General features: G+C 34.6%; 1 protein-coding gene across 3 annotated transcripts; it reads left to right on the top strand.

Moving 5' to 3' along the window:
• The first annotated feature begins 6,892 nt into the window (after positions 1 to 6,892).
• Positions 6,893 to 12,815, top strand: LOC113320234 (ankyrin-1-like). 3 transcript variants are annotated; one of them, XM_026568163.1, is made up of 12 exons: positions 6,893 to 7,072; positions 7,151 to 7,216; positions 7,319 to 7,489; positions 7,568 to 7,699; positions 8,006 to 8,139; positions 8,637 to 8,732; positions 9,259 to 9,384; positions 9,953 to 10,105; positions 10,775 to 10,876; positions 11,629 to 11,799; positions 12,042 to 12,121; positions 12,426 to 12,815. In XM_026568163.1, exons 2-12 carry the CDS (start codon positions 7,153 to 7,155, stop codon positions 12,448 to 12,450), a joined length of 1,254 nt encoding a protein of 417 aa, XP_026423948.1. In that variant the 5' UTR covers positions 6,893 to 7,072; positions 7,151 to 7,152; the 3' UTR covers positions 12,451 to 12,815. The 3 variants fall into 3 exon arrangements, with proteins under 3 accessions (XP_026423948.1, XP_026423947.1, XP_026423949.1); XM_026568162.1 differs by having other exon boundaries at positions 6,894 to 7,216; positions 12,426 to 12,494; positions 12,527 to 12,815; XM_026568164.1 differs by having other exon boundaries at positions 6,943 to 7,002.
• The last annotated feature ends 705 nt before the right edge of the window (positions 12,816 to 13,520 follow it).

Below are 13,520 nucleotides of genomic sequence, written 5' to 3'. Positions count from 1 at the left end.
AGTTATCTATATTATGTCGATATGAATGTATTGATGGAAGATAGAATGAATTTTTGACATTACAAAAGTTAAAGCCTTTTATGTCATGTTTTGATAAAAAGAAAGGATAAAAATTTTGTTTACAAGGATTAAGTCTATTATATGTCATTGTGCGAATAGTGATGAAAAATAGAATGAATCCTTGTCTATTCCGCAGTATTTGGTCGATCTCCGATCCACAATCTTTGTGCATATATTGTGTTGTTACATATCGACTGAGTTGTTCATTCTTATGATTAACTTAGTTGTTGCTCCATAAGGTTTCCTATGTCGAACATGATAAACTAAATTAATCATTCTCTTTTGATTATTTTAGTTGTTGCTCCATAAATTCGCTTATGTCGAGCATGACCAATTAAATTGATCGCTTTTTGTGGTTAATTTGGTTGTGTATTCCAATTGAATTAATCATGTTTTTCTTGTGATTAATTTGGTTGTCATTTTTTGATTGAACTAACTATGGCTTCTCTTGTGGTTATTTCAATTGATTCTTTTTATACAAATTCATGTTTTCATGTGATTTGGTTGTCCAAAGAAATCCTTATTTTCTTGTGAAATTAAGGTCGTCTGTGTTGTTTCTTCGGGGATGACATTTTATGGGGGGGATTTCTTTTTAACTTGTGCTTAATTGCCAAATTTTTGTGGGGAGTGCGGCTTTGGAATTTTTAGGGGTTATCTTGTATCTTCATTAACTCCTTGATGAATGTATTTAGCTTCGGCTTTATGATTGCATCTAAATTTGTTGGTATGTTAATACACCTTTTGGTCATGATATATCTCCGTGGAAATTTCATTAGGATCCCACTAATTTTCGTACCTTTACCAAAAAAAATTTGAAAAAAGGGGGAGAATTAATGTGTAGTTCACACTACAAATACATATGATTTAAGGATCATTATGTAAGGGGGAGTGGTTTTCATGTTGAGATATGTATTGACTAAGGGGGAGTGATGCATATCACCATAGTGTTATTGTCAAAGCTGTGATACAATTGAACTTTGATGTTGTATAATAATACTATGACATTGTATAACAATGATTGAGAGTATTTTGTTTTCTCATTGTTATAGCTATGGATCTTCAACAACTGTGATGCTGAACTTACAACCTTTAGGATCATGGAGTACTTGGAAGTGACGAAGATTTCGAGTCACGTTGAAGATAACAAGGAAATCAAGCATGTGGACAATAAGCTACATTTTTTTTTATCTTTTTTGTAATCCATATGTATTGATAGTTTTTTCACTAAAATTGACAAAGGGGGAGATTATTAGAGCATTTCTCGGTCGAACTCGCATGCGTTGATATCTAAAGCATGTTTGTCAATGTTAGTGATCAAAACTATAAGTCTTGATTTCTAGCCTATTTATAGATGTCTCGGACTAGGACATAGATAGTGTAGTTGAGCTTAAATCTCTGGATGTTCATCTCTTGAAAACGAAAAACTACTAAGGGGAGCTTGTGGAACTTCTTCGACAAAAGGTATGTGGAGACTTGAACTTACCTATCACTTGGAAAGTCTATTTTTACTATCTCCTATATTGAGACATAAGTCGTGTTACGATATAGTTTTCTCTATACACATTTGAGATTTCGAGTTGAGTATATCTTGCTTACATATTTCTCGAAATATGTGTTGGTAAGCTTTCGCTTCGACCAAGTTCATCTTATATCATGAGAAAATTTCCGAGTAACATCTTACATGGTTTGTGTGATACAATCATTTGGTGTAAGACTTGGAAGGTTTCAATAATGATTATTTTAATATCTTGAAAATTGCTTTGATGCTAATAGTGTGTGAAAACGCCTATTGACATTATAGAAGAATGTTTCAATGATTGAAATAAAAAGTTGATGATGTAACCATCTTTGGATATAAGATATATAGTGTGTTCGCACATTAGTGTATAAGTACATAAAACCGAAGCCAAGAGTATGCATATGTGTGTATATGAAATTGGTGAAGGTCGAGAATTTCTGTCGAGTTTGGTTTTGTAAAAACTCTTAACTAGTTACCTTAAGTATACGCACTCATACGCATACTGGAGGAAGTTTTTGAATCGAAAATTTCTGCTGAGTTTGGGAACTTTACAAACTCAAAAACCGGTTGCTTAAATACGCATACCCGTACGCATACTTAAGCTGGTTACTTTGTCAAATTGGTCAAGTCCATGAACTTAAACATTTAAATCATAAGGAATGCAATCTTTGAAAACCGTGGTTATAATGCTCATGAGTGATTCAGGTGAATCAAACCGATTTGATTTCAATTGTGTTTTCTAAACAATTGAAAAACTATTAACTAGTTTCATTTGAGTAATTTGAACTAGTTATGGTTAAGATGAATAGGGTTGATATGAGAGTAATCATATGGCTAACCTCGGTTAACTATCTGTGAACCAACATGGTGTACACGTTTAGGTACGGTTAAATAAACCTAAATGAGGGTACATTTCATTTGTGTGTAACAAGCTAAGTTCGATCTAATGGTTGAAAGATATTAGCTTGGTTGAATCAGGTTTTTCATATAACGGTGAATATTGAATGCTTTGTTACCAAGGTAACTTGGATTGAAAAGCCTGATTTGAAAACTATATATAGGAGAACTCTAGCAAGTGGGAAACCTAATTCCCACACCTCCTGTGTGTTACTAGTTGCATAACTAGAGTCGATACTCCTTTAACCTTAGGTTTCTTCTCGAGACCCTGTAGGTTAACGACTTGAAGACTTCATTGGGATTGTGAAGCCTGACCCAACTATTATCTTTGTAGTTGCGTGATCTGATCTTGCTGTTTCTATCGTGTTGAGTACAATTGAAATAATTGGCTCGAGATTTTATATATCCAATAGGCAAGATAGAAACATAATCACAAACAAACTTTGTCTCATCGTTTGTGATTCCACAATAACTTGTTTCTCTAGTCGATTAAGTTATTGTGAGGTGATTGATAATACTAGGATGTTCTTCGGGAATATAAGTCTGATTTATCAATTGGTTCCTGTTCACCTTGATTTATCAAAAGACGGAACAAAAACTCTTGGGTATTTCTGTGGGAGACAGATTTATTCAATCCTATAGACATTTCTGTGTGAGACATATTTGTCTATCAAGTATTCGACTTTGGGTCGTAGCAACTCCTAGTTGTAGGTGAGATCAGCTAAGGGATCAAGTGTGTAGTATCCTGCTGGGATCAGAGACGTAAGGAGCACAACTGTACCTTGAATCCGTGTGAGATTGATTAGGATTCAACTACAGTCCAGTCTGAAGTTAACTAGTAGTAGGCTAGTGTCTGTAGTGGCTTAATACAGTGTGGTGTTCAATCTGGACTAGGTCCCGGAGATTTTCTGCATTTGCAGTTTCCTCGTTAACAAAATTCTGGTGTCTGTGTTATTTCTTTTCCGCATTATATTTTGTTATATAATTGAAACAACACAGGTTGTGCGTTAAGATCAATTTATTAGAATATCCAATTTTTGATTGTTGATTTACATTAATTGACACTTGAATATTGGTCTTTTGTACCGTTCAAGTAACTTCTCTTATATTCAATCAGGCTCGCAGATTTCTATTTGCTGATTGCGGATTGAATTAAGAGTTAGAGATATTATACTCTTTGATATACTTTAATCTAGATTGAGTCTGACTGTCTAGTTGATTCTCTAGAAAGTATATTGGAGTAAGTCCTCTCAGATTGCTAAACGAATTGTTGGGTGTGGTTGTTAGACCCCCGCATTTTTACATCCAAACACACATCAAGACCATTATCCCAATTGTATACTAAAATATCTGCTGGCCTTAGTTTCCCACCATCGTGTGAAAGGAAACCTACAACGACTTCCTTTCTCACTGGCATTCCTGCACGAAAACACATATCAGCTATTGTATCTCGAACGAGATCATGCCGGAATTTAAGACCAACATCACGTGAGCAATGTAAGGCATGATTCTCATAAATAATATATTATTAGTTTAAAGAATAATTTTTAATTATGGTTAATTTCAATAGTTTTTTGGTTTTTAAAATCAATTTAACCATTTCAAAATGCGACTTGATTAGTCATTTGCATTATCAAAACTACCCATAAGTTTTTGAATATTCCCAGTTTCCTGACTAAAAAGCCTATAAATATTCCCCCAAAGAGAATTATATGTTGTTGTTGAACACCATCGATGGAATCAAGCGTAAATGTTACATAAGATCTGCGTATAACCTTATTTTCATCCATACTATACCTTGGACCGCGAGTTTTTTGTAGAGTATTTCTGTTAAGTATTTTTTGGTTGTGATGAAACAACCTATTTTTTTCCTTATAATATAAAAATTATGAGTTTGAGAGTGAAAGTGAAATTATAAGAAGTTTTGGATGTAGAAGGTGTAATTTTGGAGTTGAAAATGATTAAATTTATAGGAATAAGATTAGAGTCGTTGGATGGAACTAGCCGTTACCGGCTCTATTGAGGAGGAACGTCTCAACTTGAGCCTCGACCTAACCAAGGCTGAGCGTCTCAGTTTATTTCGTTTCAAATTGAGATAGGAGAAGCAAACTCCCAAATTTATCTGCTTGCCCATCTTATCTGCCTATCTCATTGTTAGGTGGGAATGTGAAAATTTGTTCATTTTTCCAGCCCGCTGTCTTTGATCTCATACATCTAATTCGGGACTATTTGAATCAAGTATCATTTTATATATGATAGCTCATTTGAGATTGAGATATATCTTATATTTCACTCGGAGCTTGTAATCATCACCCATACATAGACGTAGGTTTTAAAACCGAACCACGTAGATCTTATCCCGCATACGTAGGTTTTAAAACCGAACCACGTAAATCACACATGTTTCTTTACTACGCTTGTTTACTCGTGAACCTTTACCTCATATACTTAATTGATAAGTTTGATAATAGATTTAGGTTTAATCTTTGGGTATAAATATGGGTTTTCCTGCAGCTACATATGTCAAATATATCTGACCTTGTACAGTCATTGGTTTTTCCATAGGTGCCGAAAAAGTTGTGAAGAATTGAATATTGCTAAACGATTTGGGCAATTTTCATTGCATCAATAGGCCGAGTCCGATTTTTTAAAATGCATTTTTTTTCTTATGTCGCTTATTCAAAAATATATCATTATATGGGAAACTTTGAATTTATTTTTGCGCACTTCTGTAAAAATTTTCATTATTTTTCATTTTTATTTGAATTGATTAATTAGTTAACAATTGGTATAAGAAGATGACGTTTAAATGCGATGTAAGCACTTGTCACAAAATGAATTATATCTTGCCTGGAGAAAGATGGATGACTATGACATTGTTTGACAACTTTCTGGATGAAATTTGCTTCACTACATGTAAAGCGTTTTTCATAGTTTGCCATCTTTTTGAAAACACAAGGCCTTACATGTTTCTGTGCTTTTCTATTTTGGAACCTCAAGACTAGTTCATATATTTTTCTTAAAAACTACTCATCTCGTTGTTTTATGAAAAATGATGATTTTATTTTATTTTTAATTTAGCTTATTTTTAGGAGAAAATGAATAAATCATTTTCCAGGAGTAGAAGTTGTACTATTACCTAGTGCTGTTGAGTTGTCTTGAACAAGATGTATGATATTGTCTGAAAACAAGTCATGTCAAATACATCCTACTTTCGTGTACAGTTACCTCGCTAACCATCAAGTGGTCTGATGGTTGGTATACTCCCTTTCACTACGGAGGTAGGAGTTCGAACCTCGTAATTGCCAAAAATAATTCTTCAAGGAATTAAGTATGTAGTCCAAATCCATTATTCCAAACCATCAAAAAAAAGTTATATATATATATATATATATATATATATATATATATATATATATATATATATATATAAAGTCACCTCATTTAATATCTAACTGATCTTTGTATTCTCATGTAGTTCTTTTTAGTTAAACTTAGGCTTTTGATTTTGGTTTTTTTCGGATTTTTTTTTTCTTTTGACTTCGGAGTTTTCAATTCGATTAGAAACCATCATAATACACGGATTTGACGATAATCCTTCCTACACTTTGTAATCGGTTACTACCATCTAGTATGCAATTCTGGTTAGTGATTCTATGATAAAGAAGTTCCCAATGAGGCATGGAGCCACCCCATGGCAAGGGTTCACACTTCGTAGTTGCCCATGTTGATGTGCTACCCCGAATCCTAATAATTTCGAAAAATCGGACTTTGGAGTCCATTTATGCCTGGCTGATATACGATTTTTTAGCTTCACGTACACAATGGACGAAAACAGTAACAATTAACACCGTAAATCAAATTATTTATACATACAGAGGCTAATTAATATGTACATATATTATATTCTAGGGGCGGTGAATGACCACATACTTCCACTTTGATTGCTTGTCTCTGACTCGCAATATAAATCTTTACCTGACTGAACACGAATCAGATGTCAGATTGACTATTTTTTTTATTTTTTCATTTAACTAGGAATTATCTGTTTGTATCAAGTATCATGTGTATCCGACTTCAGAACCTTCTTATAACTGTACTAATTAATACAATAATTTTTAAACTTTTTTTTTGATAGGTTAGACATTGATCCCTAAAACTACACCTAAATACATTAGCTTAGGATTTATGCTATTATAAGAGTCCGATCCCCAACCTTTCCTATGGAAGGAAGTTTGAGAACCATCAGACCGCGTGATGATTTTCCAATAATTTTTAATTTAGACAGATACAATAAGTCAGATCCAAATCGAGAGCCTGGTGCGGTGTGGGGCCGTGGGGAGGAACAACAACATGTTCCTCTCGTTCGTCCAACTTACCCGCATTACACTCGGGTGTCGGGTCCTCAATGAACCCAGGTTATGTTGACTCTTGTTTCCTTAAAATAAGCTTTATTGGCGCCTTCTAGAAAACACCGTCACTCGATTCCTGTAGATTTTCCGATAAATGTCCAGTCAAATTCGTAGGTACGAATCAGAATTTTCCAGTAAAACCCTAAAAACAATTTCCCGAGAATAGAATGTCGTCGTGGTAGTGGTATGTATTATTTTCTTCGGTAGTAAAACCCTAAAAACAATTTTCTCTTCAATTTTTCATATTACTCTTCACTTCCAGTAATGGAATCAAGACGTAGAGCTATTCTCAGTGCGGCTTCTAGCGGTGAACTTAACCGACTCAAGGGTAAGTAATTTCTAAAAATAAAAAAATCAAGAACATCTTTGAATTTTTACTGTCTAATTTTCCATAATTCTTTTTTAAATTTTTTGTTTGTGTTTAAATCAGAATTACTTGCAAAATGTGATGATGGAAGAGGACTAGCAAACACAGCGAGGAATGTTAAAGATGATGATGGAGCAGGAGTTATTCACTTTGCTGCTGCAAAAGGGCACTTAAATGTTGTCGAATACTTGATTGAGGAATTGGGACTTGATGTCAATACCAAAGATGAAAAAGGTATAATTGAAAAAATATTTAGGGCATACTTGGAAATTTGTGTACTGTGTCTAATTAACTGCTAAGTGTGGTGGACAGGTGAATCTCCAATGTTACTTGCAACAATAGGTGGGAATATGAACACTGTTGATTACCTACTTAAAAAGGGTGCTGATCTTAAGATGGCGAACAACGTTGGTTATAGTCCTTTGCATTGGGCTGCTAAAAAAGGTATACTACATCTGTAAGATGTTAACATACAATTTTTTTTATTTTTTTTTTGGATTTCAAATTTTGGTGCATTAATTTTGAAAAAAGTTCTTATGTTGTATAGTTTCTTAAGATAAATGCTGAGTTTCTGCTGTTAGCCTGTAACCCATCTCTATTGTGCAAGAAGCTCGTTCTCGCTTTAGTTATGAACCATTGATTGTTATTTGTTTATTTTATATCTTTTTTTGGATAATAAGATAGTTGTTTTAGTTCTAGTCTGGATCTTTTCCTTTTAAGGGCATGAAATCTAATGTAGGTCCCATGCAGGATACACAGAGATACTTACCAGATTACTTTCAAGAGGTGCTGATGTGAATGTTCTAAGTGATAACGGCACACCCCTACGTGAGGCTTCGGGCCAACCCGAGGCGGTGAAAATTTTGTTGGACCATAATGCAAATGTGAGTATATTTACCTGTTATTTATGAAGACATGCGCAGTTGTGAATAATCTACATATAGAAACCCTGTACCCCTTTCATGTTATTTATGAAGACATGCACAGTTGTGAATAATCTACATATAGAAACCCTATATCCCTTTCTTATGCAGTTGATTGGTTGTACCACTTATACCCAGAGTTTGGCGTTATGTTTTAGGATATGTTTTGTTCGTCTAATCTCTATAATTATTATAATTTAGTTAGCAGCGGATAAAGGAGTTTTGCTCAACCTCGTACTCTAATGAGGGTCCTAATTATCCTTTCACTTGCAAGTAACCTGAGATTGACGTTAAGGCAGAATACTCATTGGTGTTTGATTTGGTTAGTCAACTACGGATAGTTACAAAACAGCTATTGAGATTTTCTCTCTAAAATATATTTATGTAACCTATTCTTTTTATTATTTCTTTTCCAACTACACACAGCTAAATAATCAGGCTTTCTTTTGTCTATGCAGCCTAATTTGGTATCTAGCCGTTTATTGACACCACTGATGGGATCTATTGTATCCCTTCTACCCCAATCATTACGATGCGTTGAGCTTTTACTTGAGGTACCAAATTTAATCACATTTTTACGGGCCTGTCCTTGGGTAGTTTTCTAAGCAGCAATTGTGTTCTCTCCTTGTTGATGGTAATCTTCCCGAGGGCTAGTCAATATTTACCTTGTGTTTTTAATGTCAGCATTTAGATTTGACGCATAATTATTAATTAAGATGTTAGTGACTTGTGTAATCATTTTGATACCATACATTTAGCCCAAGAGCAAATAGACTGTGGGTATAGATGTATGACACAAAATATGGGTTTTAGGAGATCCCTGAGATCCTGTCACCAAATAAGCCAAGTAAAAAACAGATATGGGATCTCTCAGAGATGGTGATTCTGTTTTATGCAAAAGTTGCTCCGCAGATTGGTCAAAGTTCTCTTTTACTAAGCTCTAGTAGTTGTTCAATATGTTTTCAGTGAAATAGTTGCTTCTAAATTTAGCAAGTTGGTCTAGTATGACCCTGCTGAGTATTTTCTTGATTTTTGATGCCTGCATAATATGAAAATATCTACCTCCTGCCGTCTTTGTAGGCTGGTGCTGACCCAAATGTTGGATCATATGGAGAAACACCTCTTATAGCTGCAGCAAATGATGGATCAACAGAAATCATCAAGCGCTTAATTCAAGCTGGTGCTAATCCAGAAGTTACAAATTATGTAATATTATTTAACCTTTACCCGTTTCATTTATCTTTAACTTCGTTATTTCAATTCTGTATAGTTGTCAGCCCATCTTTACTCTTTACCGGCACACTCAATACATCCGGATGACATGCTTTGTCACATATGTTACCTTATTTAACATGACAGATAGTGAGGAAAATCTCCTCGCCATCTAGGTGATCCATGAAAAAGGATCAAAATGTTTTTTAATGTGGGGTTAGGAAGTGTTAGACTGACGATCATCCATCATGTGATCTACCAAATTTTAATTAGGTAATCTAATTTGACGCAGTATGATAATATTGATTAAGCTTCCGTTCTGGTGACACTTCTAAATATTGATGCTGCCTTATCTCATACAAATGATGTATTTTATGTCAGTAAGCGACCTTTTTATTAATGCTTCTTTAGGCCGAACTTTCTGAATCTATAAAATGATTCCAAATGTGTACACAACAGTAGATCTTGCATTTTTAAATGGCTTGTTTTGATGTTGTGTTTGTCATCTTTTCTTTTTGTATATAATTTGGCTTAAGAAATTCAACTTTGTTCTATATCACAGCTTGGACTCACCCCATTAGAAATTGCCGCACTCATTGGTAATCATCATGGTGTTGAGATTCTTTTCCCGGTTACTTCTCGTATTTCGGGATATATCGACTGGAGCGCTAGTGGAGTAATTGCACATGTACAGTCTGATCAAGCTAAAGAACAGGTATTCAACATATAACTTACTTCTGTAGTTAGAAACCAAATAGCGGCCTTCTATTATTGTTGCTTAAATACTATAGAATTTGACTTGGTAGTTCGCATTTAAATGTCAACGTTTTTTTTTTTCCTGACTATATACTTGGACTCAACTGCCAATGTTGCATCATTTTCACCTCATGTTTCTTACAATAAGAACAGTTGCACTTTTTTCATTATGGCATTTCAATGGATCAATCTCGTATGAATGCATATAGAGTGCAAAAATAGTATAGCGTATAACCTAGTGCAATATGTATAAACAACTACCAATATGTATCATTGGATAGAACCCTTTGTTATACCTTCGCAACTTTGGACTGGCAATTTGTTCTTTCAGTAATGTCATCTAGGTTGGTGCATCAAGTTTGGATTAACATCAAGTTTAGTTTTTCATTCTGTGACAGTTTAGATGAGGTGTACTTTTTCTTTTTAAGAAATTAACATCTTTTTTGTCAGAGAAGCAAACCAAGTTTACACCAAAGTTAGCTCGTGATTTATTTATTTTTACATGTATACCCATTCTGTATATAATATAACACTAGTGTGATTTCTATCATATCATAGCTGCTGTTTTTGTTACTTATGTTGCAGTGATTTTTTTTTATTAATAACCGTGAGTTCCTTAACTTTGAAGAGGAAACTGAAAGCCAAGGAGAAGTTTCACGAGGCGAAGTTAAGCGGCACAGATGCATTTAAGAAACAGGACTATTTTAAGGCAATAGTTTGCTACTCGCAGGTACTTTTTATTTTAAACGTTACTCTATATATCACTAAATGGAAGTGAACCCTGATTAAATAAGGATGATGCTTTTACTTGAATTTATGACAGTGAGAGGTGTTAATTCCAGTGAAGTCCTTTTTATGTGTATAAGTTTTGTTCTCATTGTCGAAGGTTGCAATTTGAGTTTTTATGAGATGCAACCGACTAGTAATTCGGCGTTCTATCATAAATCCTTGAATAAACTCTGTGTTATCCCAATTTCTTCATCCAAGAGGGATAGACACTCCTGCATAACCTAGCCTGGTCCAGTCTTAATTATTTAGTGATACATTGGTCTATGGCTGGAATTTTTTCGTAAAGTTTACATGTCCATCTCTTTCAAATGGCTGTTTAGTTTAATGTTGGAAAATGTCTCCACCATTTTGTTGTTACAAAAGGCGGTGCTCCAAAAAAAAATACTTGAAATCGTATTTGGTCCAGTGTGAGGTTGTGTTCCCTATTTTATTGCCCCTGACATGATATTTTGAGTTCACTGTGAAAATATATTATCATTGATTCAACCAGACTTTTGGTGTTTGTTTGAGGTCTGCTAATTTCGTAAACTCTGTTGAAAGCTTTGACTACTTGTTCACATGAGTTTCTACCTGATACTTCCTTTAATTGATGAACTTACTGCCCTCTACTGGGTCGGTTTTACTGATTATTGCTATCTCACTTGAGTTCATATTTTCATTATCTTAATAATTTGTCATATGACGTGAATATAGGCAAATAATTTTGATCCGTATGACACAAATGTACTTTCTAACCGGAGTATGAGTTGGGCCCGCGTGAAAGAAGGGCAGAAGGCTTTAGAAGATGCCAATGAATGCATATTGCTAAGGCCAGATTGGCCCAAGGCATACTATAGGGCTGGTGTGGCATACAACTTACTAAAAGTAAGTGTTTTTCTTTCTTTCTTTTTCCTTCATTCAATGAAATTCAAAGTGGATTTCTGGTATTCGATTTCCGCTGTTTATCTTGCTGTTTTCTAGGTTTTTTTTCGCAGCTATCCTCAATCTTGCAATTGGTTCATCTTTGATGAGCATCTTCTAGAACACAATCTTTATTTTTCATCGCTCTGAAAAATAAAAAGTGATGTACTGTTTTCAAGTTTCTTTTGTTGCATTCTTTGTCGCAGAGGTACAGTGATGCAGAAAAAGCCTTCCTTGCCGGTTTGGAGTTGAGTCCTAATAATCAAGAACTCAAAGATGCATACAGGTTCAATTCTATTACCCCCTTTGCGATAATAATTAATAGATCTATTTTTAACTATTGTGAGGACTTCATGTTTTGTCAAAACACACACGACCATCACAAAATGAAGTTTCAAGTTGCTTCATCTAGCAATCTGGCTATCAAAACTGGAGATGTTTTTTGTTAGCTAAATGTCTCCAAGTCATTTACCTCGGACGATATAGTGTTCCATAGTGATTTACTCCCAAGTGTCTTCGAATCTCTTTTCTTGGTGACATTATGTTCTTATCTGGTTGTCTTTTAATTTTGCCTCTTGCTTTGGGTACAGGAAAGCTGTTGAAGCTCAGAAATGAACTATATCTGGAAGAAGATGGCTATGGCACTTTTTTGACAACTTTCTGAATGAAATTTACTTCACTATATGTGCAGTCTTATTCTTAGGTTGCCATCTTTCTGAAAACACAAGGCCTTACCTGTTTCCATGCTTTTCCATCTTGGAACCTCGAGAGGAATTCATACATTTTGTGCAAGCGTATCAGTTTGATGGTGGAAGTATTAATGTCTAACTTCAAGTTGTAAGATCTAGAATCATATCATGTTGAATACATCCCACATCCCACTTTCGTGTACAGTCACCTCATTTAATATAGGGTTTTTGGATAAAGTACCCCTACTTTTAACTTTACATTAAAAAAATGTCCCGTTTTTTTTCCTTCTAAACTTTCTAAAATGTGGTTTGACCGTTTTATATAATAAACGGTAAAAAAACGGTAAACGGCAGTTAACAACTGTTATTGCTTAGATGGCAGCGCAATAAAAGTCTAAAAAGCCCTTTGAACTAAATAGAGTTGAATCTACTTGAATCGCCGAGTTGAAACGCCGACTCAACTCGAGTCAATAAGAAACACGTAGCATCCATGTAAAAGAAAAATCAACGGTCCACAATAAGATCTAGTCTCCCAACGGTCTTATTCCCAATTCCATCTTCTTCAACCTGTATATATACAGATGATTTTTCATATGTTTCTGCAACTCAAAAAAATTCACTATAAGCTAAGAAAACTCAGAAACAATGAATGGTGAAGGTGCAAAATACTCTCCAGGTAGTAGTAGTAGTAGCAACAACAACAACAACCATAAGGTGAGAATGAAAAAAATCATCACTCATTGTGCTATGTGTGAACAAGGTAATCATGACACAAAAGTGTGTCCTTGGCTATATTCTAGGTGCAAGCATGTTCCCTGTAATGGTGTAAGAGCATTGCTTCAATCTACAACAAATGAAAACTATGGGAAAATGTTTTTAAAGTGCACAATACCTACCTGCAATTATTTTGAATGGGTTGAAGATACTTCTAACCATTGTAAATCCAAGTTGGTGTTGTTACCTTCAGATAAAAGCTGCCAAGCTTGTGGAGTAGAT

Source organism: Papaver somniferum, chromosome 11 (assembly GCF_003573695.1).
Source record: "Papaver somniferum cultivar HN1 chromosome 11, ASM357369v1, whole genome shotgun sequence".
NCBI classification, from domain to species: Eukaryota; Viridiplantae; Streptophyta; class Magnoliopsida; order Ranunculales; family Papaveraceae; genus Papaver; species Papaver somniferum.
Note: the sequence above shows the minus strand (reverse complement) of the source record. Positions and strands in the feature narration are given on the sequence as shown.

What these genes read in the sequence shown, in the direction of transcription:
- LOC113320234 (XM_026568163.1), top strand. Translation starts at nt 7,153, where the DNA reads ATGGAATCAAGACGTAGAGCTATTCTCAGTGCGGCTTCTAGCGGTGAA. An exon ending in GCATTGGGCTGCTAAAAAAG is followed by an intron (nt 7,700 to 8,005) that starts GTATACTACATC and finishes GGTCCCATGCAG; the next exon opens with GATACACAGAGATACTTACC. An exon ending in TGTTGGACCATAATGCAAAT is followed by an intron (nt 8,140 to 8,636) that starts GTGAGTATATTT and finishes TTGTCTATGCAG; the next exon opens with CCTAATTTGGTATCTAGCCG.